General features: G+C 47.8%; 2 protein-coding genes across 10 annotated transcripts in view; one reads left to right on the top strand and one right to left on the bottom strand.

The window, feature by feature from the left end:
- The window catches only part of LOC309525751 (uncharacterized protein), a 375,811-nt gene that overhangs the window by 257,243 nt on the left and 91,512 nt on the right, over window positions 1–27,056 (top strand). For 4 of the 8 annotated variants that reach the window (XM_082211239.1, XM_082211240.1, XM_082211241.1 and 1 more), the window contains one exon: window positions 12,426–12,599. In XM_082211239.1, coding sequence (XP_082067365.1) covers window positions 12,426–12,599 — 174 coding nt within the window. Of the gene's footprint in view, window positions 1–12,058; window positions 12,233–12,425; window positions 12,600–14,036; window positions 20,351–27,056 lie in introns of those variants that run through there. The other 4 variants (XM_082211237.1, XM_082211242.1, XM_082211243.1 and 1 more) reach the window with 3 other exon arrangements.
- Window positions 1–27,056, bottom strand: part of LOC309525793 (uncharacterized protein) — a 243,835-nt gene that overhangs the window by 132,499 nt on the left and 84,280 nt on the right. The window lies entirely within an intron of this gene.

Here is a 27,056-nt window from a genome sequence, read left to right as displayed (position 1 = left end):
TCCTTAGATTTAAATTTTGAAGCAAGCTTGCATTTTAAACCATGCACACTTAAGAAAGGCAGTCTGCCAGAGACAGAAGGAACAGACAACACACATAACGGACAACATGTAAACATACATATTCTCATATATGTATTCACAGACAACACACATAACAGACAACATGTAAACATATATATTCTCATCCTTTAGTTGGTTATTGCAAGGAGATGGGCCACTACCTTTGGCTTAATTAAGTGAAATTAGTAGGAAGGTCCCACATGGTTTTATGAGCCTCCTTGCCTCTTCAAACACACCACCAGGTAATCAGACTGGTAGGGCTCACAACGCTTGGTTGACTGGGTACCCCTTTATAGATGCATGCGTTGCTGTTGTTGCTTTTTTGCTTTTTCTTTTTTGGGGGGGTGTCTGGGATAGAGAAGGGGAAAAAGAGGGGTTGATTAGGATTGGTATGTCTAGGGGTTTGGTATGCTTAGTACAGGGACGTATAGTAAAGAGGAGAAGGGGCTTCTAGTTGCCTGGCAACTTCCTTAGTGGGTTTTAGAGAGCTCTAGCTATCCGGTTCCTTGCGTTCCATTTCCTATTTCCTTATTTCCTTATTTCCTATAACCTGGGGTCTCTTTCCACTCTGCCGGTCCTGCCCAATTCCTCATGGGCTATCCCTCCTGGCAACCTCCTACCTATCGTCACATCTCAGGAAAAGGGGCCCTACTGGACGCCCGCGCCATGCAGTGCCAGATCGGGTGGTCCCTGGATAGAATTTCGAACTGAAAATCCCCCTTGCTTTTGGAAGCGGGCTCACGCACAGTTACGTGGCACCGACCAGTGCGGCTGGGATTGGGATAGAAAGCCAGACCCCTTCCTGCCCCCTCCGTAAGGGCGCTCGGGAAGTTCGGAAAGAGAGCTCCAACCCCTTGCTTTCAACTGGGATGCCCGTTGCGGAAAGTCGGCTGTCTTTCCAAGCCGGGTCTCACCGTCTTACTTTCGGACTCCCAATTGGTGCGGCTGGCTGGAGATTTTAAGGAAAAGAGATAGAGCTCAGAACCCCCCTTTCGGGTTGAGCAGCGGTCAACGGTCTCTCTCACTAACCGGACCAAGAGGAAGGCAAGAAGGAGCGATAGAGAGGAGGGCAGAGAATTCAGTTGCCAGGAGACTTCCACCCCCTTCCCACCAGTGCACTGGATTTTCCTTTTTCCTTATACTCACGCGTCTTCTATGATGATCCCGGGATCGATGAATAAGCCGGCTGGATCCCTCTTTTGCTCCCCGGCTGAACTCCTAGGGCTTTCGATTACCGCCCAGAAGATGGCTGGGGGTCCAAAAGGATCTTCCCAGGCAAAATGGCCTGGAGCCGGCTGAAGATTTCGGGGCCCCCAGTCAGCAGCTTGGGAGAACCACAAGCCCCACGTTGGGCAGCCAACTGTTACGGAAAAATTCTGGGTGCGGGGTTACTCTGCCACCCAGCTCATCGGACTAAGTCCGTGGGTCCCTGCGGAAGAAAATGAGCTCAGCCGGACGCAGGAGCAAACTGCAGAAGATCCAAGTTTATTGCGCAACAGGTTCAAGGCGAGATTGAACAGTGAGAAAGGGGTGACATGAACTTTTGAGTTTTCCCTCCATGTCCCAGAATACAGTGCATGAAACGTCACGAATACATTATGGGAAGGTTGGGTTTCACAAGTTACATCATGAATATACTTTACACGTCATGAATACATTATGAAAAGGTGGGATTACATTAATTAGCATTTTCGGATGAGGGAGGGGGGATATGCGGAGCGGGAAATATACATAGATACACATTTATTGAGTACTGGTGGTGGCAAGACAATGGGCCAGGAATATACATCGTCTGTCACCTAGTATTGCCCGAAGGAAGGATTTGCAAAACTATCTGACAGGATTAAGAAGTTCCTGCGTACGTGACCTGCCGCTTTGGGGATTATGGAAGTAGGGACAGCATCATGGAGTCCAAGGGGAACTGAGTTGAATGGCACCGAGAACGAGCAGATCAGAACCACGGCTGATTTTATATCAATTTTTGAAGATTTCAGTGATTTCTAAGCCACTCTGTACTAGAGAGCAAAAGCAGAAACAGAGTGGATACATTGTGACAGGATTTTGACAGTATTACTTGAGAGATTATGGAGGACAGGGGAGGGGTGATGGAGTCCTAGAGAAATTGAGCAAATATATTGTAGTGAAGAAGACATTGCCCCCCCCCCCGTTCCGTATCAGTGCCTCTCATTTTTTTTTGCCCAAGTGCAATACTTTACATTTCTCCCTGTTAAAATTCATCTTGTTTGTTTTGGCCCAGTTCTCTAATCTGTCACGGTCGTTTTGAAGTGTGATCCTGTCCTCTGGGGTGTTAGCCACCCCTCCCAGTTTGGTGTCATCTGCAAATTTGATCAAGATGCCCTTGAGTCCATCATCCAAGTCGTTGATAAAGATGTTGAATAAGACTGGGCCCAAGACAGAACCCTGTGGCACCCCACTAGTCACTCTTCTCCAGGATGAAGAGGAACCATTGATGAGCACCCTTTGGGTTCGGTCAGTCAGCCAGTTACAAATCCACTGAGTGGTAGCATAGTCAAGACCGCATTTTACCAGCTTCTTTACAAGAATATCATGGGGCACCTTGTCAAATGCCTTGCTGAAATCAAGGTAGGCTACATCCACTGCGTTCCCTTCATCTACCAGGCTTGTAATTCTGTCAAAAAACGAGATCAGGTTAGTCTGACATGACTTATTTTTCAGAAATCCATGCTGACTATTGGTGATCACAGCATTCCTTTCTAGGTGCTCACAGACTGTTTGCTTAATGATCTGCTCCAGAATCTTCCCTGGTATTGATGTCAGACTGACTGGGCGGTAATTATTTGGGTCCTCTCTTTCCCCTTTTTGAAAATAGGGACAACATTTGCCCTCCTCCAGTCTGCCGGGACTTCGCCTGTTCTCCAGGAATCCTCAAAGATGACTGCCAGTGGTTCTGAGTTCACATCTGCCAGTTCTTTTAATACTCTTGGATGCAGTTCATCTGGCCCTGGAGACTTGAATACATCTAAACTTTTGTTTTCTTTTGTTTTGTCATTACCGAGGAGGCACGTTTAATCGGTGTTTGAGGACTATCCCTGCCTCCAGGTCTGGTCCTGACCGGAAGGATACAGTAAGGGAAGGGAAGCAAGGGAAACCCACATGACCTGAAAGTGTTGCTGTGCAATGCCAGGTAAATGATGAATAAAACCACTGCCATCCACGACCTGATTGTGGATGGAGGATTTGACCTGGCATGTGTGACAGAGACCTGGTTGGATGAAGCATATGGGCCTGTCCTTGCCGCTGCTTGCCCACCAGGTTTCTCTTACGCACAGCAACCTAGGTCATGTGGGCGGGGAGGGGGGGTTGCAGTGATTTTTAGGAAGTCATTAGTCTGCACCAGGCGTCCTATTGTGAAGACCCAGTTTTCTGAGTGCATGTTCTGGAAGCTGGGCAGTAGGGGCAGTACAGGATTCCTTTTGGTGTACCGACCTCCCCGCTGCACCAAGGATTCCCTGCCCGAGCTGCTTCAGGTCGTGGCGGATGTTCTCCTGGAGACACCTAGCTTGGTCGCCCTAGGGGATTTTAACATCCATGCCGATACGACCTTACAAGGGGCTGCTCGGGACTTCGTGGAAAGCATGGCCTCCATGGGGCTGTCCCTGAATAAGTTTGGCCCAACTCATAGTCATGGACATGCCTTAGACTTGGTGTTCACCTCTATGGTTGTTGGTGATCTGACACTAACTAAAAGCGAAACAAAAGAAGTGCCATGGTCAGATCACTTCCTGGTGCAACTGGACTTCTCTGCAACCCTTCCCCTCTGCAGGGAGGTGGGACCGATTCGGATGGTCCGCCCCCGCCACTTAATGGATCCAATTGGCTTCCAGAGAGTGGTAGGGGATGCTTTATCCCAAGTTGATGGCCTTTCAGCTGATTCCCTGGTGGCCCGCTGGAATGCGGAGTTAACCAGGGCTATTGACTGTCTGGCTCCGAATCGCCCTCTCCGATTGCATGGAGCCTGGACAGCCCCGTGGTTTTCCCCGGAGCTGAGGGTGATGAAACAATCGTTGAGACGGCTAGAGCGCCAGTGGCGGAAAACTCATTCTGAATCAGACCGGACACGGGTTAGAGCTCAACGTTGAGCCTACCAAGTGGCAATGGTGACGGCGAAGAGGGCCTTCTTCGCCGCCTCCATTGCATCTGCAGAAAACAGCAGCAGGAGACTTTTTCAGGTGGTTCGCAATCTATCGGAACCACCTGCACCACCGGGGCCTGGTAGGGACCCCAAGATCTCCTGCAATGCTTTTGCAAAGTTTTTTGCAGATAAAATCGCTCAGATTCAGAAGGAGGTAGACTCCACCGTGGGAGCAGGGCCAGGGCGGGAGAGTGCTAGAGTTCTGTCTGGTCCTGTTACATGGGATCAATTCCAATCTGTTACCTCTGAGGATGTGGACAGGCTGCTTGGACAAGTGAAACCGACCACCTGTCTCCTTGATCCTTGCCCATCCTGGCTGATAAAAGCGAGCCGGGAAGGGCTGGGCGATGGGCTTCATGGGGTGGTGAATGCTTCCCTCTGTGAGGGAGCCTTCCCAGACCCGCTGAAAGAGGCGGTCATTAAACCGCTTCTTAAAAAAACATCTTTAGACCCAGCCAATTTGGCCAACTATCGCCCAGTCTCAAATCTGCCAAGCACGCCTGGAGGAAACGGACCATTTGGATCCCTTCCAGTCGGGATTCAGGCCTCACCATGGGACTGAAACTGCCTTGGTCGCACTGGTTGATGATCTCCGGTGGGCTAGGGACAAAGGTGAGAGCTGTTTCCTAGTTCTGCTGGATCTCTCAGCAGCCTTTGACACCATCAACCATAACATCCTTATGGACTGTCTTGAGGGGCTGGGAGCTGGGGGCATTGTCATACAGTGCTTCCGCTCTTTCCTCCTGGGCCGTGTTCAGAAAGTGGTGGTGAGGGATGAGTGTTCGGACCCCTGGGCTCTCACTTGTGGGGTGCCTCAGGGTTCTGTCCTCTCCCCCATGTTTTTTCATATCTATATGAAGCTGCTGGGAGAGATCATCAGGGGGTTTGGGCTGGGTTTCATCAGTATGCGGATGATACCCAGCTCTACCTCTCTTTTAAATCAGAACCAATGAAGGCGGTGAAGGTCCTGTGTGAGTGCCTGGAGGCGGTTGGAGGATGGATAGCGGCTAACAGATTGAGGTTGAATCCTGACAAGACAGAAGTACTGTTTTGGGGGGACAGGGAGTGGGTTGGTGTGGGGGATTCCCTGGTCTTGAATGGGGTAACTGTGTCCCTGAAGGACCAGGTGCGCAGCCTGGGAGTCATTTTGGACTCACAGCTGTCCATGGAGGCGCAGGTTAAATCTGTATCCAGGGCAGCTGTTGACCAGCTCCACCGGGTACGCAGGCTAAGACCCTACCTGCCCGCGAACTGTCTCACCAGAGTGGTGCATGCTCTAGTTATCTCACGCTTGGACTACTGCAACGCGCTCTACGTGGGGCTACCTTTGAAGGTGACCTGGAAACTGCAATTAATCCAGAATGTGGCAGCTAGACTGGTGACTGGGAGCGGCCGCCGGGACCATATAACACCGGTCTTGAAAGACCTACATTGGCTCCCAGTGCGTTTCCGAGCACAATTCAAAGTGTTGGTGCTGACCTTTAAAGGCCTAAACAGCCTCGGTCCTGTATACCTGAAGGAGCGTCTCCACCCCCATCGTTCAGCCCAGACACTGAGATCCAGTGCCAACGGCCTTCTGGCGGGTCCCTCATTGCGAGAAGTGAGGCTACAGGGAACCAGGCAGAGGGCCTTCTCGGTAGTGGCGCCCGCCCTGTGGAACGCCCTCCCATCAGATGTCAAAGAGATAAATAATTACCTGACATTCAGAAGACATCTTAAGGCAGCCCTGTTCAGGGAAGTTTTTAATATGTAACGCTGTACTGTTTTTAACACTGATTGGGAGCCACCCAGAGTGGCTGGGGAAACTCAGCCAGATGGGCAGGGTATAAATAAATTATTATTATTATTATTATTATTATTATTATTATTATTATTATTATTTTGTAATAATCCTTTATCCAATACTGAAATTGCAAAACCCTTTTTCTTGACAGCTTTGAAGACCTCATTTATTTGGTGATACTGGATCCACCCTGTTAGGGGGTGTTTTATTTCCTCCCGCAGTTTGGTCAGACTCATGCTGGTAGCTTCGAGAACACTGTCCCACCATCTCGTCCTCTGTCGTCCCCTTCTCCTTGTGCCAACATCAGGGTCTTTTCCAGGGAGTCCTCTCTTCTCATGAGGTGGCCAAAGTCTTGGAGCTTCAGGATCTGTCCTACCACTGAGCACTCAGGGCAGATTTTCCTAAGAATGGATAGGTTTGTTCTTCTTGCAGTCCATGGGACTCTCAAGAGTCTCCTCCAGCACCATAATTCAAAAGCATCAATTCTTCGGCAATCAGCCTTCTTTATGGTCCAGCTCTCACTTCCATACATCACTACTTTTATGGTCCAGCTCTCACTTCCATACATTACTACTGGGAAAACCATAGCTTTAACTATACGGACCTTTGTTGGCAAGGTGATGTCTCTGCTTTTTAAGATGCTGTCTAGGTTTGTCATTGCTTGTCTCCCAAGAAGCAGGCGTCTTTTAATTTCATAGCTGCTGTCACCATCTGCAGTGACCCAGGAGCCCAAGAAAGTAAAATCTCTCACTGCCTCCATTTCTTCCCCTTCTATTTGCCAGGAGGTAATGGGCCCAGTGGCCATGATCTTCTTTTTTCTGATGTTGAGCTTCAGACCATATTTTGCGCTCTCCTCTTTCACCCTCATTAAAAGGTTCTTTAATTCTTCCTCACTTTCTGCCATCAAGGTTGTGATATTTCTTCGGCAATCTTAATTCCGGCTTGGGATTCATCCAGCCCAGCCTTTCGCATGATGAATTCTGCATATAAGTTAAATAAGCCGGGAGACAATATACAGCCTTGTCGTACTCCTTTCCCAATTTGGAACCAATCAGCTGTTCCATATCCAGTTCTAACTGTAGCTTCTTGTCCCACATAGAGATTTCTCAGGAGACAGATGAGGTGATCAGGCACTCCCATCTCTTTAAGAACTTGCCATAGTTTGCTGTGGTCGACACAGTCAAAGGCTTTTGCATAGTCAATGAAGCAGAAGTAGATGTCTTTCTGGAACTCTCTAGCTTTCTCCATAATCCAGCACACATTTGCAATTTGGCTCTGGTTCCTCTGTCTCTTCGAAATGCAGCTTGCATTTCTGGGAGTTCTCGGTCCACATACTGCTTGAGCCTTCCTTGTAGAATTTTAAGCATAACCTTGCTAGCGTGTGAAATGAGTGCAATTGTGCGGTAGTTGGAGCATTCTTTGGCACTGCCTTTCTTTGGGATTGGGATGTAGACTGATCTTCTCCAATCCTCTGGCCACTGCTGAGTTTTCCAAACTTGCTGGCATATTGAGTGTAGCACCTTAACAGCATCCTCTTTTAAAGTTTTAAATAGTTCAGCTGGAATACCAACACTTCCACTGGCCTTGTTATTAGCACTGCTTTCTAAATAATAACAATAACAATAATAATAATAATAGTAATAGTAATAATAATAATAATACACCCCACCCATTTGGTTGAGTTTCCCCAGCCACTCTGGGCGGCTCCCAGTCAAATGTTAAAAACAGTACAGCATTAAATATTAAAAACTTCCCTAAACATGGCTGCCTTCAGATGTCTTTTAAAGATAGGATAGCTGCTTATTTCCTTCACATCTGGGGTGAGGGTGTTCCACAGGGTAGGCGCCACTACCGAGAAGGCCCTCTGTCTGGTTCCCTGTAACCTCACTTCTCGCAATGAGGGAACCGCCAGAAGGCCCCTCAGCTTCTGGGTGACCTTGGGCCAGTCACACTTCTCTGAAGTCTCTCAGACCCACTCACCTCACAGAGTGTTTGTTAGACTTTCCTTTTCTTTCCAGATATATCCGCAACTGAGCGTCCTTTGGGCTTTGGCCCAGCCGCTTCATCAGCTCTGAATCTACTTGTCCTTGTCCTCCGCTCTTCCTCAGTAGCATGTTGGACGCCTTCTGACCCGAGGGGCTCATCTTCCAGCGTCATCACTTTTATATGCCTGTTGTCTTTGTCCATGGAGTTTTCTTGGCAGGGCTACTGAAGTGGCTGGCCGGTTCCTGCTCCAGGTGGATCACGTTTGGTCAAAACTCTCCACTATGACCTGTCCGTCTTGGGTGGCCCTGCACAGCTTAGCTCATAGCGTCTCTGAGTTATTCAAGCCCCTTCATCACAACAAGGCAGTGAAAGTGGCCCAATTCAATTCCATATTTTTCTTTCCCCCAGTTATTGCTTTATAAGGAGAAATCTACCGGGGTTTTTAGGCTCTTTATATTTTCCCCATACTCTATATATCAATTTTCTTATTATATGATTCAAAATTGATTTCTTTCCATGTTTTAATATACTGTATTTTTCGCTCCATAGGACGCACTTTTTCCCTCCTTAAAAGTAAGGGGGAAAGTCTGTGCGTCTTATGGAGCGAATGTGTGTTCCCTGGAGCCAAATCGCTGTTGTCCTGTGCTGCTGGGCTGCTCTTCCGGGATGGGGGGTGGGGAGCCACACTGCTCTGCCTACAGACTTTGCTTTCCCCTGAAGTCCGGACAAGGTTTGCAAGCAGAGGGAAGTTTGTGTGCTGCTGGGGGGCTTTGGGGGGTGGGGGGTGGGGAGCCACACTGCTCTGCCTACAGCCTTTGCTTTCCCCTGAAGTCCCGACAAGGTTTGCAAGGTTTGCAAGCAGAGGGAAGTTTGTGTGCTGCTGGGGGGCTTTGGGGGGTGGGGGGTGGGGAGCCACACTGCTCTGCCTACAGACTTTGCTTTCCCCTGAAGTCCCGACAAGGTTTGCAAGGTTTGCAAGCAGAGGGAAGGCTGTGTGCTCCTGGGGTGGAGGGTGGGGGTGGGGAGCAGCAAATTGCTGTCTCTCAGTGCCTCCTAATTCAACTGCAAAGGATTGCCTAACTGGATTCTGAGCTCCATTTGAAGTTTAAAAATAGCAAGTTTGGGGATTTCTTCAAGTAGCAGTTTTGGGGAAATAGTCATAAATACATGCAAAGGATCTCCACAAACCAGTAATAGTAATTTCAGCTAAAACTGAGCAGGTATCTGGCTCAGGAACAGTTTAAACTGCACAGCTATAACCAGACATCCTGTGTGTGTGTGTGGACCATGTTCCTAGTAGCTAATCTTTACTGCTGAAAAGAGGCTCTGATATTCCACTCCAACTCTATAATTCATTATACAAATTCTTACAAGTACAGTCCACCTATACTAAACCAAAAACATTGTGTTCTCTTGGTATTGAATGGAAGCTATTTATCTGCCCTCTTTTCCTCCTCTGTTCTTTGCTCAGTCACTCCATTTTGAATCTTCCTTTCAAAACAACCATGCCTCTTTTGAGAAAACTTCAGAGATTTAGGAACTGGAGCGCAATCATTTGATCTTTAGCTTCACAGTATTTTAATATTCTTTTGGAAGCCGCCCAGAGTGGCTGGGGAGGCCCAGCCAGATGGGCGGGGTATAAATAATAAATTATTATTGTTGTTGTTGTTGTTGTGTTGTTGTTGTTGTTGTTGTTGTTGTTGTTGTTATCTTTTTGCTGTTCCTCCATACTCCCAAGCACTTCTCATTTGCACAGCCCTGGTTTCTCTCCCTGACTATTAATATTCTTGATTAGTAACAGTAAAATGCTCAAATTTTAGTTTTTGTGACTGCTGCCAATACTGACTTCCCAGTGATAATGAAAACAGCTACATTATAATGGAATGTGTCCTTTTTCCATTCTCATCATTGTATACCGTGGCTCGCTTTAAAGCAGCAAAGTGGACAGGAGCCACACACTTTGCTGTTTTAAATAGTTTAGTACAAAATTTGAGTCAGATTTTTTCCCTTGTTTTCCTGCTCTAAAAACCTGGTGCGTCTTTTGGTCAGGAGCGTCCTATGGAGCGAAAAATACGGTAATTGTCTTTAAATAGATTGTTTTCATTTGTCAGCCAGATTCCCAAATACTTAGTTTTATTTAGTGTTTCCAATCCTGATATTTTCTTTAGTTCTTCTTTTTCCTGTGTTGACATATTTTTTGCTAGCATACTAGTCTTCTTTTTATTTAACTTAAATCCTGCCACTTTGAAATTCAATGATATTCCTTATTATTTTGCCTCAACACCCCTAAGAATATTTTCTCCGAGTCCTGTTTTTTCTGTAGTTTTTTTCATGGAGCTCCAAGAGATGTTGAAGACCTTCTCTATGTCTATCAGCATCAAAATGGCTTTTTTATCTGATCTTGCTTCTAAATATTCTAAAATATCAATTATGTTTCTCATTTTATTGTGCATGTGTCTGCCTGGTAAGACGCCAGCCTGATCTCTGTGTATTATTTCATTCAATATACCGTACTTTTTGCACCATAACACTCACTTTTTTCCTCCTAAAAAGTAAGGGGAAATGTCTGTGCGTGTTATGGAGGGAATGCCTACGGGTGGCATGCCTACGGATTTTCCTCCTCTAAAAACTACGTGCCTGTTATGGTCAGGTGCGTGTTATAGAGTGAAAAATACGGTATTTTATCATCATTATTGAACAGTGATATAGGTCTATAATTTTTGATTAGTGTTGGATCTGCTCCTTGTTTGGGTATCAGTGTGATAAATGCTTGTTCCCATGATTTTGGTATTCTTCCTTCTTTTAAAATTCCATTTAGTACTTGTCAGGGTTACTTCCAGATCCTAGCTCACAGAGGATCACGCTAGCCAGCGATCGTTAAATAAAAGTCTTTATTGAGTTACAGTCTCCATTCTCGAGCTGCTGCGTGCAACCCTACGTCTTATGCTTAGATCGGCGAAGCTCCGTCTGAGTCTCCGCCCCTTGCGCACCAACTTAATATCCTAGCCCTGCTCCACCTTTTCCGCCTGACAGTTCTCCTCTGGGTCCCTCTGCCCCCCTGGGTCTCTTCCTTCCGGGATTCTTCTGACGCTGACCCCCCTGACTCTCCTGTCTCCTTGCGCCGGGCTTTAGGACCTGGCTCCCTTTCCGGGCGGCCTACTGCGCCACCTTCCTGTGCATTTGAACTTGGCGCGCGCGCCCAACCTTCCACTTTCCGTCTAACCGTCACTTCGCTCCCCGATGAAGGTGTGGCCACTCCTGACTCGTGCCCTCCCTCCTGTTGCGAGCTGCCAGCGCTTGATCCCTGGCGCTCTTCCTCTTTCCTACTCTCTGGCGGTGACGCTGGTCCCGATCTCCAACTGCTCCCCTCTGAGTCCCCTCTGGCTCTATCTTCCTGGGGTGTCCCCCTAGTCTCCCCCCTTGCCCTGGCCCCTGGTGCTCCTTTTTGTGAATCTTCTGATTCACTGGAAAGACTCGGAGATCTCGGGTCGTCGTCATCACTCATCCTTTCTTCTGCCTCCTCCCCCTCGCTCTCTGTTTCCTCCCTTGCCCTCGCCTCTGCTCCTGAACCCCTGACAGTACTGTTTCATTGGTTCTGATAATATATATTCTAACTTCTTATAAAATGCCGCCAGTAATCCATCCGTACCTGGGGACTATCTTTGCTTTTGAGATTTCTGCACCTCCATCATCGCTGTTGCTAGATTTAATTGATCTATTTTCCAATCTGCTATTGTCGGGAGTCTATTTTGTGCTATGTGTCTTTCCATTTTCTCCTCTTAGCCTTCTTCTGCACGGTAAAATTTCCTATAGTAGTTTACAATTTTTTTGCATATTTCTTTAGGATCTTCAATTATTTTTCATTTCTCTATTACTCTCTCTTCTTATTTTTTCTTTATTGCCATGCAAGTAGCCTACCTGATTTTTTGGAACCACTGGAGAGGTATAGAAATGGGGCTTCTGTTGGGAAGGGGCTGCCCCATTTGTGCTTCTCCAGGGGCAGAAGAATCCCTGCAGGGCCTCTGAGGCTCCCTTTCCTTCTTCCTCTCTCCCAGGACCCTGCAGCTCGTTTTGGCTCCTTGACTCCTCAGGAAGGATAAAAGGGATGGATTCTGCAAACCTAGTGAGGATGGAAGGGGGAAGATGGACGGTTGACCTGGTCAGGTTGTCTCCTGCATCCCTCCCCACAACTTCTGAGTGTTCCCTCCCAGGGACCTCCGAAAGATCTGGTGAGTCTCAGGGGAGGGGAGATGGGGACCTGGAGGGATGGGGGGGTGAAGAGGGGAAGCTCTCTGGCCAGAAATGAGATAAAGCAGGGATTTTGCTGAGGATGGGGACCCCAACATAATGGGAGGCTTCCCCTCCAGCCAGAAAATCTCTGCAGGGCCTCTGAGACTCCCTTTGCTTCTTCCTCCCTCCCAGGACCCTCTAGCTTGTTTTGGCTCCTCAACTCCTCAGGAATGATGAAAGACACGGATCCGGCAAAGCTAGCAAGGATGGAAGGGGGAAGATGGACAGTTGACCTGGTCAGGTTGTCTCCTGCATCCCTCCTCTCAACCTCTGAGCGTTCCCTCCCAGGGACCTCCAAGAGATCTGGTGAGTCCCAGGAGAGTGGAGATGGGGACCTGGAGGGATGGAGCCGGAGAGGAATTGGGGCTTGTTCAGCTTGGGGGTGGGGGGAGGCAGGCAGGCGGATGGAGATGGAGAAGGGGAGCACCTTTTCGGGCTCCCCCACCTGCCTGCCTGCACCTTTGTCATCTGCAGGCAATTTGAGCCAGGAATAGGTCACAGCTCCCCGGCCACCACAGCTCAAAAGGTCTAAAACCAGTTCTGTGATCTGAATGCCCTGCCAATGTCAGACAACTCACTGGTCCTGCTTTGCAGTTTGAATGCAGATGGTGGCCTCTGTATGTTGTCTTTTTCTTTTTGGAAAAACTTTTTATTTTATTTTAAAAACAAGGAACATATGACTAATAAATGATACAGATATGTAGACTAAGCCTTTGCGTGCCATTTGAATATCAAAAAAAGCAGAATAAATTTGCAGGAATATCTGTAATATATGGTTCATCATTAATGTCAGTGTGGTGTAGTGGTTAAGAGCGGTAGTCACGTAATCTGGGTAACCGGGTTCGCGTCTCCGCTCCTCCACATGCAGCTGCTGGGTGACCTTGGGCCAGTCACACTTCTGTGAAGTCTCTCAGCCCCACTCACCTCACAGAGTGTTTGTTGTGGGGGAGGAAGGGAAAGGAGAATGTTAGCCGCTTTGAGACTCCTGAAGGGGAGTGAAAGGCGGGATATCAAATCCAAACTCTTCTTCTTCTAATGGTCAGTGTATGAGTTCTGGGTTCATGAATTGGTTTGAACTGAGTTATAGTCACTTTTCTCTTCTGTTGCTAATGAAAAAATGCAGTCTCCTCAAAGTGAAGAAAGTGATTTTACGTATAAATTTAAATTTAGACCAACCAGATTAAGGCAACAGCTGATGGGGTGTGTTCAGGTGAAGATGTTGCTGTTTGTTTCACAGACGAGACGTGGACGTTCCATACATACCTGCATGTGATGAACTTCAACTCTTTGGCTGGAGACCAACAGCATCTGGGATTCTAACACCCCCCACCGTGAACCCAGAATGGAGGGATATCAACTGTTTCCTCTCTAAATGTTCTGCGTCTAGTCATGCCTTTTAGAACAATGACCAGGCTTGTCTGAACCACCCAGGCCTTCTTCAATGCTGGCTTCAGAGTTTTTAGAGAAGTTGATGTAAATTCTGTTTTTGCTTCTGTTTGCATTTGATTGACCAAAGAGATGACTCAACCCTTCCAGGGTTGAGCCAGAACAAAATCCATTCCAGATAAAAGCCAAGCAATATGTCAGTAAATACCAGCCAACCAAAACAGTGAAAACTGTAGAAAGGCCCCACATCTAACTATTTTTAGTTCTTCCTCTATCACAAGCATTCATTAACTTGGTTCAATGATCTGGAGCTCTATTTCTTCCTGAGGCTCTAATTCGCTTCTCTCTTCATTGCAGATGGAGATGAACTGGAAGGGAAGAACAAGGGGGAGCACAACAGAATCCACATAGCGGAGAAGTCAAATAAACATTCAGAGTGTGGAGAGAACATCCGTCAGAGCTCCCAGGACACCTCCCGTCAGAGAAAGAGCTTCGTTCAGAGGGATAGCCTCACTTCACACAAAAGAGGACAGAGCAGGGAGAAATTGTATCAGTGCAGAGAATGTGGAAAGAGCTTCAGTAACCGCCGGAATCTCACTTTCCACCAAAGAATTCATACAGGGGAGAAACCCTATCAGTGCTTGGAATGTGGAAAGAGCTTCAGGCACAGTACTACGCTCACTTCACATCAGAGAATTCATACAGGGGAGAAACCCTACCAATGTTTGCAGTGTGGGAAGAGCTTCAGTCAGAGGAACAGTCTCACTTCCCATCAAAGAATTCATACAGGAGAGAAACCCTATCAGTGCTTCAAATGTGGGAAGAACTTCCGGGAGCGGACGAAACTCACTTTGCATCAAAGAACTCATACAGGGGAGAAACCCTATCAATGCTTCGAATGTGGGAAGAACTTCCGGGAGCGGACGAAACTCACTTCGCATCAAAGAACTCATACAGGGGAGAAACCCTATCAGTGCTTGGAATGTGGGAAGACCTTCAGGCACAGTACTACGCTCACTTCACATCAGAGAATTCATACAGGGGAGAAACCCTATCAGTGCTTGGAATGTGGGAAGAGCTTTCGTCAGAAAGGTGGTCTTGCTTTGCATAGAAGAGTCCATACAGGGGAGAAACCCTATCATTGCCTGGAATGTGGGAAGAGCTTTAGTCTCAGGCACAGTCTCACTTCCCATCAAAAAACTCATACAGGAGAAAAACCCTATCAGTGCTTTGAATGCGGGAAGAGTTTTGGGGATGGAGCCAAGCTCACTTTGCATCAAAAAACTCATACAGGCGAGAAACCCTATCAGTGCTTGGAATGCGGGAAGAGCTTCAGCCGGAAGTCCACTCTCATTTTCCATCAAAGAGTTCATAGAGGGCAGAAACCATATCACTGCTTGGAATGTGGAAAGAGCTTTAGTCAGAAGGTGAATCTCACTTTACATCAAAGAATTCATACAGGGGAAAAACCTTATCACTGCTTGGAATGTGGAAAGAGCTTTCGTCTGAGTGGTGATCTCACTTCCCATCAAAGAATTCATACAGGGGAGAAACCCTATCAGTGCTTGCAGTGTGGGAAGAGCTTCAGTCAGAGGCACACACTCACTTCCCATCAAAGAATTCATACAGGAGAGAAACCCTATCAGTGCTTCAAATGTGGGAAAAACTTCGGGGAGGGGAGAAAACTCACTTTGCATCAAAGAACTCATACAGGGGAGAAACCCTATCAATGCTTCGAATGTGGGAAGAACTTCCGGGAGCAGACAAAACTCACTTTGCATCAAAGAACTCATACAGGGGAGAAACCCTATCAGTGCTTTGAATGTGGAAGGAGCTTCGCTGTTAGCTCCAGTCTCACTTCCCATCACAGAATTCATACAGGGGAGAAGCCCTATCAGTGCTTGGAATGTGGAAAGAGCTTCACTAATAGCTCCAATCTCACTTGCCATCGAAGAATTCATACAGGGGAGAAACCCTATCAGTGCTTGGAGTGTGGAAAGGGCTTCAATAACAGCCACCATCTGACTTCCCATCGAATAATTCATACAGGGGAGAAACCCTATCAGTGTTTGAAATGTGGAAAAAGCTTCAAAAGCACCTACCATCTCACTCGCCATCAAAGAATTCATACAGAGGGGAAACCAAAAAAGAGAAATAAAACAAAAAATATTAAACAACCCTTATAAAATACAATTGTATAGAAAGGAAAAAGGAGGAAAGATACACTAAAAATACTGTTTATGACCTTTGTACCATATATATCATATCATTCATCAACATATAGAAAGGCAGGCCCCTCCACTTCTCCCCTGTGTGACCCCCTCTTCTCCCCATATCCAACCCTGAGAGATCCTTCCTTCCCTGCGTTCCTTGCAGGTCCCTCGCACCTCCAACTGTCCTCTTCCTGTGTGTGTCCTAAATTCAAAATAAAGAATCTTAATATAAAAAAATACAAAAAATAGATGATGATGATGTTAATGATAATAATAATTTATTTATACCCTTCCCATCTGGCTGGGTTTCCCCAGCCACTCTGGGCAGCTTCCAACAAAATATTAAGATACAGTAATCCATCAAATATTAAAAGCTTCCCTAAACAGGGCTGTTGGATTACTGCCTGAGTCCGGCACGTTTCCTCTGCGCATAAATTCTTCCAGGCAGCAGCAGAGCGAGCAGCGAGTGCCTTCTGTGTGAGATAAAGGAAAAGTCTGCGCACTGTTTCTTCTATCTAAACACCACTTACCCCAAACACAGACCTTCACAGAACTCCCCATCAGCGAGGTTCCAGGCAGAGGGACAGTATTTCAATGCAACTAATCCAGCCCGAACACTCTGACACACATGCTGGAAACAGACGTCTAGGTGCTTGGTCCTGGCCTTAAACTGCCCGGATTCTGCCAACTTCAGACAGAGCTGATTGTCTTCCAAAACAGTGACAGGCAAACAACTCTCTCCGCAGATCTCTTGAACCAAACACACATAGAACTCCAGTTCCCTGCAAATCTCAGAAAGCACACTGAACTCAGCCTCAGTAGATGAGAGCGCTATGAGACTTTGCTTTTGGGAACTCCACCCAACCAAAGAGCTCCCAAATCTTACCACCATACTGGACATGGACTTCCTATCTGCCAGATTCACCCAATCGCTGTCTACCTAGCACGTCAGCTTGATGTTGCCCTTGACTGACAGCTTAAGGCAGAATTCTTTGGTATCTTCCAGGTAACACAGGACCCATTTGATACCATTCCAGGCTTGCACACTTGGGCTTGAAGCTTCCCGGCTGAGCAGATTAATAGCAAACGCTATGTCAGGCCTGTTCCACTGGGACAGATACAATAGGCTACCCAGAGCTGACTGGAAGACCTCAGTGTTTTCGAACGCAGCGCGTTGTACTTGCTGATTGTCTTTCATATAGCTAGTCTCCATGGGTGTCCTAACTCTTGCACACTCAGACATTTGGAGCTTCTCATCAGTTTCTCAGTCTTACCCGTTGTGAGGGAGAATACACCCAGAGACTCCATTGAGATCATCTCCTCCTGCATTGCCTCATGCCCTTTGCTGGCTTCTTCCTGAGGCAGTTTCTGAACATCCTCAAAAGTTTCAGGTTCACACTGAGCCACACCAACCCACACACTTGTGGCTTCGAACCTGTCAGGCAGTTTACCCTTTGTGGCCCGGGTTGATCTCCTCAGTGTGAGCTCTGGTACCCCCTCTGACCCACTAGGGCCAGCTAGACCATCCCCAGTGTCAGAGAACTCCCCCTCTGACCTGCTGCATCTTTTGAACCTTACAGCTGGACCTGTGGGCAAGGACAGCTCACTCTTTGGCTCAGACTTGACAGTAGCCTTCGGAGGGGTTCTGGGCCGCTCCTGCTCTGGACTCTGTTGCTCTGGACTCTGTTCTTCACCAACAGGATCAGTTCCTTCCTCTTCCTCCTCATCTGAGTCAAGAAACTGTTCTAAAAGAAAATCTGGGTTACCATGGATGCGTGCCCACCCACTTTGCTCACAAAACTAAGCACTGCTGCTCACAAGCAGCCGGGACTGGTTGCCCTCAGGATATGCAAACCGCCACCCTCTGGTCCCTGGTTCATATTCCAAAAAGATCATTTTCCTCCCATGGGCCACCCATTCTGCATTTGGCCTTTGGGATGAGGACCCAAGCCTCACAGCCAAAAACAAGTAAGAAATGCACTTTGGGCTTCTTACCGTGCAGCAGAAAATAGGGCGTGTCCCCTACAGCTGAATGAAACGCGATTCTGCGTGAACGCAGCAGCCTTCCAACACTCAGCCCAAAAGCGCTGTGGGATTCCTGTGTCAAAAAGCATGGCAGCCACAGACACTTGCAGTGTTCTGTTCCTACATTCAGCAACACCATTCTGTTGAGGACTGGGTGGTGCTGTCAACCTGTGACTGATTCCCTTCTGGAGGAAGAAATTCTGCAGGGCAGACCCAGTAAACTCCACCCCCTATTGCTCTGAAAGCTAATCAATTTTGTGTAATATTTCAACTCTGCCAATGTGATCCAATCTTTAATCAGTGCAGCAGCTTCCCCTTTGTTTAATCGAAAAAACTGAGGAGGTCCTCGAAAAATCATCCAAAAGAAGCAAAATGTATTTGGACCCACCCAGACTCGCTACTGGCATTGGGCCACACAAATCTGCATGGAGTAGCTCAAAGGGCTTGCTTGTCTCTCTGCTAGACCTGGGATATGAGCATGTTTTTACCCTGGATTGCTTACAGGCTCTGCAATCTAAAAACTTATCTCATCCCTTTATAATTTACACCACTCTGTACACTCTGGGGCTTTTTTGACATAATTCCAACAAGAATGTGCCAGTCTTCGATGCCATAAATGAGCACACCCATCGTGTGGCGGGACGTTGGAGCACTGCACCTGTGTTACCTCAGGGGAGTCATCATCTGCAATAGGCATCTCAACCACAAACAGCTTATTCTTGCATTCAACACTGAACAGGTGTTTCCCATCCCTGGAATTTCTGGAACCACAAAAGCCTGAACCTCATGGTCCAGGAATGAACAGTACAGAGTCCCAGACAGGGTCAGTGGGCATCTGCTTCCATCTGCCAGTGACACAAATCTTCCACTTTGCACAGTCTTGCAGTTCCGAAGAAATCCAGCCGATGGCACTCAAGTGTGGGTAGCGCCTGTGTCAACAATAAAGGGGAGGCTGGCTTCCGGTCTGGATGCTTTCACTACTGCCATTGAAGCAGCCAGATGATACAGCGACGTCTTTACTTTCACCTCGGTTGGGACCTTGGAAATTTTTCACACGCCTGGCCGCTGTTGAGGAGCTCCTTATCTGCATTCCTTTCTGGCTGACCTTTGGCTCCTGAGCCTCTGCAGGGCAATCTCTCACGAGATGTGACGTAGACCCACAGCAAAAACAGCGCTTGGAGACAAAGGCTTTTACTGAGTCCTCACTGCTTCTTGCTGTCCCCCTTTCTTGGGGTGCAGCCTGTGCCTTCTCTCCCCGCCCGCTGGCGTTTTTCCTGTTCATCAATTGATCTCCCACGAATATATTCAGTCGTCAGCTCCGCAGGCAGCATAACTTCCATTGTCAGAACCAGGTTCTCATAACTCCTGTCCAAAGAGCTCAGCAGAGTGGAAGCTTTCAGCTCACCTGGGAAAGGTAAGTTGAGCTGACGCAGCTTAGTGAAAATGGCCAGCATCTGCACAATGTGGTCACGTACCGATTCCCCTGGGGACAGTTTCTTCTGAAACAGGGAGCGTATCACATGGATCTTGGCCCCAGCTGTTGTGCACTGGTGGACCCTCGTTAAAGCTTGCCAAATTCCATGACAAGTCAATAAACCGTCAATGTGAGGCAATTGCGAAGCCTCCATGGCCATTACAATACGGGACATGGCTTTCTGATCCTTTTTTGCTGCGCCAGCAGCCCTTTCCACTTCGGCCGCACTGGCCCCTGCAGCTGCCGGTACTGGATCGGCTTGGGGGCACTCCCAGAGCTGCTTGCCTATTAACCAGTAACGAATCTGGCGAGACCAGTCGCCCCAATTGTGGCCATTTAGCCTTTCAAAAGGCACATTGAAAGATTCATGAGATTGCTGCTGTGCCATCTTCCTGGGGCTTTAAGCTTACAGACGCTTTCTGCCGGCCGGTGCTTCAAAGATGCTTCCTGCAGCAAGCTCCGCTTTCGCCAGCGAAATCACGACTGCCTCAGCTTCAGGCAGGATCTCACAGCTGGACTTTGCTTCTCACACTCAGCACAAAAACGTACAGCCAGAACCACTTGGATTACTGCCTGAGTCCGGCGCGTTTCCTCTGCGCATAAATTCTTCCAGGCAGCAGCAGAGCGAGCCGCGAGTGCTTTCCGTGTGAGATAAAGGAAAAGTCCGCATGCTGTTTCTTCTATATAAACAGCCTTTATTTACATCAGTAGGTAAAATAACAAACAACCCTCGGACACATGCTGTGGGTCTCTCTCCCGGACAGAAGTGAAACTGTTTCACACAAAGAACCTGCAGCTTCCCTTTACGTAGGAAGCTCCTCCCCAGATGCAGGACATTCGGGAGGTTAACCCTATTATCACCACACTCCACAAGGGCTGCCTTCAGATGTCTTCTAAAAGTCTGGTAGTTTTTTTCCCCTTTGACATCTGTTGGGAGGGGGTTCCACAGGGCAGGCGCCATTACCAAGAAGGCCACGATCGAAAAGGAAACTCCCATCTCCGTCTGAAAATCATCTGTAGCGACAATTACCGTATTTTTTGCTCTATAAGACTCACCTTTTCCCTCCTAAAAAGTAAGGGGAAATGTGTGTGCGTCTTATGGAGTGAATGCAGGCTGCGCAGCTATCCCAGAAGCCAGAACAGCAAGAGGGATCGCTGCTTTCACTGTGTAGCGATCCCTCTTGCTGTTCTGGCTTCTGAGATTGAGAATATTTTTTTCTTGTTTTCCTCCTCCAAAAACTAGGTGCGTCTTGTGGTCTGGTGCGTCTTATAGAGCGAAAAATACGGTATTCATAATTTGCACTCCAGAATAAACCCAGCTGTATTTAGTATCCAGCCTTTTTCCTCCTCTTCACCAGGATGACACTTTCCCTACATTTCCCTCTTAACCAAATCTTAACCAACTCAGACAATGCAATATGACTCTGTCAGAGCTGCTACCAGGTCCCAGCTCACATAGGACCATGCCACACAGCGTCCACTTTATAAGAGTCTTTATTGAGTTACAGGGTTCATTTCCGAACTGCAGCGTGCAGCTCTACGCCTTCTGCTCTAGGTCGGCGAAGACCCGTCTGAGTCTCCGCCTCTTGCACACCAGCTTAATATCCTAGCCTTGCTCCACCTCCTACGTCTCTACGTCTCTGGGTCCCTCTGCCCCCCTGGGTCTCCTCCCTCCTTGACTCTTCCGAGGCTGAGGACCCCCCGGAGCCTTCTGCCTCCTTGCGGCGGGCTTTGGGACCTGGCTCACTCTCCGGGCTGCTTACTGCGCCAGCTTCCGCTGCATTTGAACTTGGCGCGCGCACCCAACCCTCTACCTTCCTCTTAACCGTTTCCTCGCTCCCTGATGTGGGCGTGACTGCTCCTGACTCATGTCCTCCCTCCTGCTGAAAGCCTCCGGAACCTGATGCCTGGTCCCCTTTCTCCCCGCTGCTCCCAGCTGGGCACGTTGGTCCCGATTTCCAGCTGCTGCTCTCTGATTCCTCTCTGGCCCCTTCTCCCCCCCTTGCTCTGACCACTGGGGCTGCTTTCTGGGAATCCTCTGACTCACTGGAAAGGCTCGGGGATCTCGGGTCGTCATCATCACTCATCCTTCCTTCATCTTCCTCCCCCTCGCTCTCTGTTTCCTCCCTTTCCTGCGTCTCTGCTCCTGAACCCCTGACAGACTCTTATAAGGATCGTCCCCAGTTCTAAAAGCAGAGTTTCTGGCCTTCAAGAATCTCCTAACCTCTCCCGTCATCCAGGGCTTCCTATTCGGATACAACTTAACATACCTTTCCCTGGTGCATTTCCTGTGCCAAATCTAAGACCGTTCATGTAGAAGTTTCTAGATCTTGATGGTCGAATATATTCCAATCGGTCTCCTGGAAACAGTCCTGCAACTGCTGAGAGGCTCCCTCAGGCCACACCATAACCATCCGTGTTTGTAGCTGGCCTTGTTTCCTGAGGGGTGTGTAGACTGGTGTCAGAAGCAGGGACACATGATCTGAACCACCGAGGTGCGCCTCATATGCCCGTCTAATGTTCGTATACACCTTGTCAAGAGTATTTTCTCCCCTTCTTGCACACTCAATGTGCTGATGGGATTTTGGGAGTACTGCCCTCACATCTGTGTGAGTGAAGTCCCCTGCAATAATCCGCACTGCCTCCGGGTATCTGCTCAATTTAGCATTGATGTTTTCATGCATACTACTCATGGTCCTGCAGGCATTTGCAGTTGGTGCTACATAAGAAAGCTGCAGAGATAGTGCAGGATAGTGCGCACCCTGGAAATGATCTTTCAGCTTCTGCCTTCTGGAAGAAGGTACAGGGTTATAAAGACTAGGACTAGCCGCCTGAAAAACAGTTTCTATCCAAATGCAATTTTGGTTTTAAATACAGTGTAAGGTAGTCTCTATGGGAGTATATTATCTTTAATTATGGGGTATCAGAGTTTTTAGGGGGCTAGCCAGGTTGGGATAGCTGGGATAGCAGGCTTGTTGGTTTCTGAATGTCTGATGTACAATTTTTCAATTTTGTTGTTCTGTATGGGACAGTGACCATAAAGGTTATCGTATTGTATTGAGACTCATCTGGAAAGTGCCATTTCATGTTCCTCTATGGGAGTATATTGTATTTAATTATGGGGTATCAGGGACGCGGGTGGCGCTGTGCCTTAAACCTCAGCGCCTAGGACTTGCCAATCGCATGGTCGGCGGTTCGAATCCCTGCGGCGGGGTGCTCTCCCGTTGTTCGGTCCCAGCGCCTGCCAACCTAGCAGTTTGAAAGCACCCCCGGGTGCAAGTAGATAAATAGGGACTGCTTACCAGTGGGAAGGTAAATGGCGTTCCGTGTGCTGTGCTGGCTCGCCAGAACAGCTTTGTCACGCTGGCCACGTGACCCGGAAGTGTCTGCGGACAGCGCTGGCTCCCAGCCTATAGAGTGAGATGAGCGCACAACCCTAGAGTCTGTCAAGACTGGCCCCTACGGGCAGGGGTACCTTTACCTTTTATCAGAGTGTTTAGGGGGCTAAACAGGCTGGGATAGCAGGCTTGTTGGTTTCTGAATGTCTGGTGTACATTTTTTTCAATTTCGCTGTTCTGTATGGGACAATGACCATAAAGGTTATCGTATTGAGACTCATCTGGAAAGTGCCATATCATGTTCCTTTCCCCACTTGCCAGGAGCCTGAGCTCCATTTGGGGTTCCTCCTTCCGCACCCCAATGTTCCCCCAAGGCCTTGGGGAAGGAAACTGAGGCAGGCTCTGCTTGCTCCCCAGGGCCCTGCAGGGGATTCGGGGGGGGGCCTGTCTCTTCCTCTGGCCATGGCACCCCCAGGAAGCCTTGGAAGGAAGGCAGGAGACCCTCAGCAGAGAACAGCCAAGTCCGGGTCTTCTCCGCAATGGCTTCCTCTTCTGAGCTCCCTCTCTTTCTTGTCTGGGCTGGACTGGGAGGACCCCAGTTCAGCCAGTCCCACAGGGATCAGGAGTGGGAGCGACCTCTCCTGTTGAACTACCGCCGGAGGGGGAGGAACAGATTTCTTGGCCCATCTGGGGAGCAAGCGAGGGTGTTACGGCAAAAATCTGGGTGCGGGGTTACTCTGCCACCCAGCTCATCGGACTAAGTCCGTGGGTCCCTGCGGAAGAAAATGAGCTCAGCCGGACACAGGAGCAAACTGCAGAAGGTCCAAGTTTATTGCGCAACAGGTTCAAGGCGAGATTGAACCCCGAAGAAGGGGTGACAAGAACTTTTAAAAGTTCCCTCCGTGTCCCAGAGTACAGTGCATGAAACGTCATGAATACATTATGGGAAGGTTGGGTTTCACCAGTTACATCATGAATATAATTTACACGTCATGAATACATTATGAAAAGGTGGAGTTACATTAATTAACATTTCGGATGAGGGAGGGGGAACATGCGGAGTGAGAAATATACATAGATACACATGTATTGAGTACCGGTGGTGGCAAGACAATGGGTCAGAGATATGCATCGTCTGCCACCTGATATTGCCTAGAGGAAAGCTTGACAAAACGATCTGGGTGGATTAAGAAGTTCCTGCGTACGTGACCTGCCGCTTTGGGGATTATGGAAGTAGGGACAGCATGCCTGCCATCATGCCTGCCGATTTTGTGAGCTTGAGTCCAGACACCCCTCTTCACCCCTCGCTGCGTTTTCTCCCGCTGCGGTGTTTCAGGCGTCTGGAACTTCTTTGTAAGTTGCAGACGAGACTTACTGTCAGAGCTGCCACCAGGTCCCAGCTCACACAGGACCACGCTAGCCAACGTTCACTTTATAAGAGTCTTTATTGAGTTACACGTTTCATTTCCGAACTGCAGCGTGCAGCTCTACACCCTCCATTCTAGGTCGGTGAAGTCTCGTCTGACTCTCCGCCCCCTGTGCACCAGCTTAATACCCTAGCCTTGCTCCACCTCCTGCGCCTCTCCCTGCGTCTCTGGGTCCCACTGCTTCTCCTAGTCTCCTCCCTCCTAGACTCTTCCGACGCTGAAGACCCCCCACTTCCTTCCTCCTCCTTTCGGCGGGCTTTGGGACCCGGCTCCCTCTCCGGGCTGCTTGCTGCGCCAGTCTCCTCTGCATTTGAACTTGGCGCGCGCGCCCAACTCCCTACCTTCCTCTTAACCGTCGCCTCGCTCTCTGAGGAGGGCGTGACCACCCCTGACGCGTGCCCTCCCTCCTGCTGACAGTCTCCGGCACCCGATGTCTGGCTACCTTCCTCCCTGCTGCTCTCAGTCTTGAGCGTGGGTCCCGACTTCCAGCTGCTGCTCTCTGAATCCCCTCTGTTCCCTTCCTCCTGGGGTGTCCCCCCGGATCCCCCCCTTGCTCTGCTCACTGGGGCTCCCTTTTGGGAGTCCTCTGACTCACTGCTTAGGCTTGGAGATCTCGGGTCGTCATCATCACTCATTCTCCCTTCGGATTCCTCCCCCTCGCTCTCTGTTTCCTCCCTTCTCTGCGTCTCTGCTCCTGAACCCCTGACAGATACAAATATGAAGACTAAGTCTTCGCATGCCATTTGCATATCAAAAATAGCAGAATAAATTTGCAGGAATATCTAGTAACATATGGTTCATCATTAGTGGTCGGTGTATGAGTTCTGGGTTCATGAATCGGTTTGAACTGAGTTATAGTCACTTTTCCTCTTCTGTTGCTAATGAAAAAATACAGATTTGGTCTCCTCATGGACATGGGTGGGGGGTTCAAAGTGAAGAAAGTGATTTACGTATAAATTTAAATTTAGACCGACTAGATTGAGGCAACAGCTGATGGGGAGTGTTCAGGTGAACATGTTGCTGTTTGTTTCACAGACAAGGTGTAGATGTTCCATACATACCTGTATGTGATGAACTTCAACTCTTTGGCTGGAGACCAACAGCGTCTGGCATTCTAACATCCAGACAGTGAACCCAGAATGGAGGGATATCAACTGTTTCCTCTGTGAATGTTCTGCGTCTAGTCATGCCTTTTAAAACAGTGACCAGGCTTCTCTGAACCACCCAGGCCTTCTTAAATGCCGGCTTCAGAGTTTTTAGGGAAGTTGATGTAAATTCTGTCAGGCTTGTTGTTTTTGCTTCTGTTTGCATTTGATTGACCAAAGACATGACTGACCTTGGAGATGGAGTGGATTCCAGGGTTGAGCCAGAACAAAATCCATTCCAGATAAAAGCCAAGCAATATGTCAGTAAATACCAGCCAGAGAAAATGTTTGGAAAATGCTCTATAGATGGTATCTTACGCCGGCAAAATTGGCTAAAATCTATAGATCAGAAAATAAGACATGCTGGAAATGTGGTGAAGTGGAGGGAGACCTCTACCATATGTGGTGGCAATGCAACAAGGTGAAGGTTTTTTGGGAAGCAATTTATAATGAACTTTAAAAAGTTTTTAAATATACTTTTCCCAAAAGACCTGAGGCCTTTTTGCTGGGAATTATGGGTAAGGAAATAAAAAATGAAGATAAAAAAATATTTCTCTATGCCACCACAGCCGCAAGAATTATGCTGGCACAAAACTGGAAAACAGAAACTATACCTAACGTAAGTGACTGGCAGGTCAAAATGATTAACTATGCCGAGCTAGATAGATTAACAGGCAGAATACGAGACCAAGACGACCAGAAATTTCAAAAAAAATGGAGTAAATTTTAGAAATATATTGGAATGGATATATAGGAGGAACTGGCGGTATTAGAAAAACTTTATCAGCTAATAATTATAAACTTTAATAAACTAATTACGCAACCCGGGATTTATTTGATACTTACCAAAAGGGTGAAGGGAAGTCAAAGGCTAAGTAGAGCCTAATGTTTATATTATTTTTTTGTATGATTGTACGCTTACTTTTTGTATAGCATGAAAATAGGATGAATAATTTATGTTAAAATGTTTATTTTTGTATTTCTTTGTCCTTTTTTCTTTTTTCTTTTACAAATTCTGAATAAAAATTTACTTGCAAAAAAAAAGGGAAGTTGATGTAAATTCAGTCAGGCGTGTTGTTTTTGCTTCTGTTTGCATTTGATTGACCAAAGAGATGAGTGACCTTGGAGATGGAGTGGATTCCAGGATTGAGCCGGAACAAAATCCATTCTAGATAAAAGCCAAGCAATATGTCAGTAAATACCGGCCAACAAAGGCAGTGAAAACTATAGAGAGGCCCCACATCTAACTATTTTTAGTTCTTCCTCTATCACAAGCATTAATTGACTTGGTTCAATGATCTGGAGGCTCTAATTTCTTCCTGAGGCTCTAATTCGCTTCTCTCTTCATTGCAGATGGAGATGAACTGGAAGGGAAGAAGAAGGGGGAGCACAACAGAATCCACATAGCGGAGAAGTCAAATAAACATTCAGAGTGTGGAGAGAACATCCGTCAAAGCTCCCATTCCACCTCCCGTCAAAGAAAGAGCTTCATTCGAAGGAATAGCCTCACTTCACACGAAATAACACAGAGTAGGGAGAAATCGTATCAGTGCTTGGAGTGTGGAAAGAGCTTCAATCGAAAGAATAATTTCACTGTGCATCAAAGAATTCATACAGGGGAGAAACCCTATCAGTGCTTGGAATGTGGAAAGAGCTTTCGTGTCAGGCACCATCTCACTTCCCATCGCAGAATTCATACAGGGGAGAAACCCTATCTCTGCTTGGAGTGTGGAAAGAGCTTCAGTCTCAGGCAAA

The sequence above is a fragment of the Podarcis vaucheri genome (genome assembly GCF_965113315.1).
Source record: "Podarcis vaucheri genome assembly, chromosome: 2".
Lineage (NCBI taxonomy): Eukaryota > Metazoa > Chordata > Lepidosauria > Squamata > Lacertidae > Podarcis > Podarcis vaucheri.
Note: the sequence above shows the minus strand (reverse complement) of the source record. Positions and strands in the feature narration are given on the sequence as shown.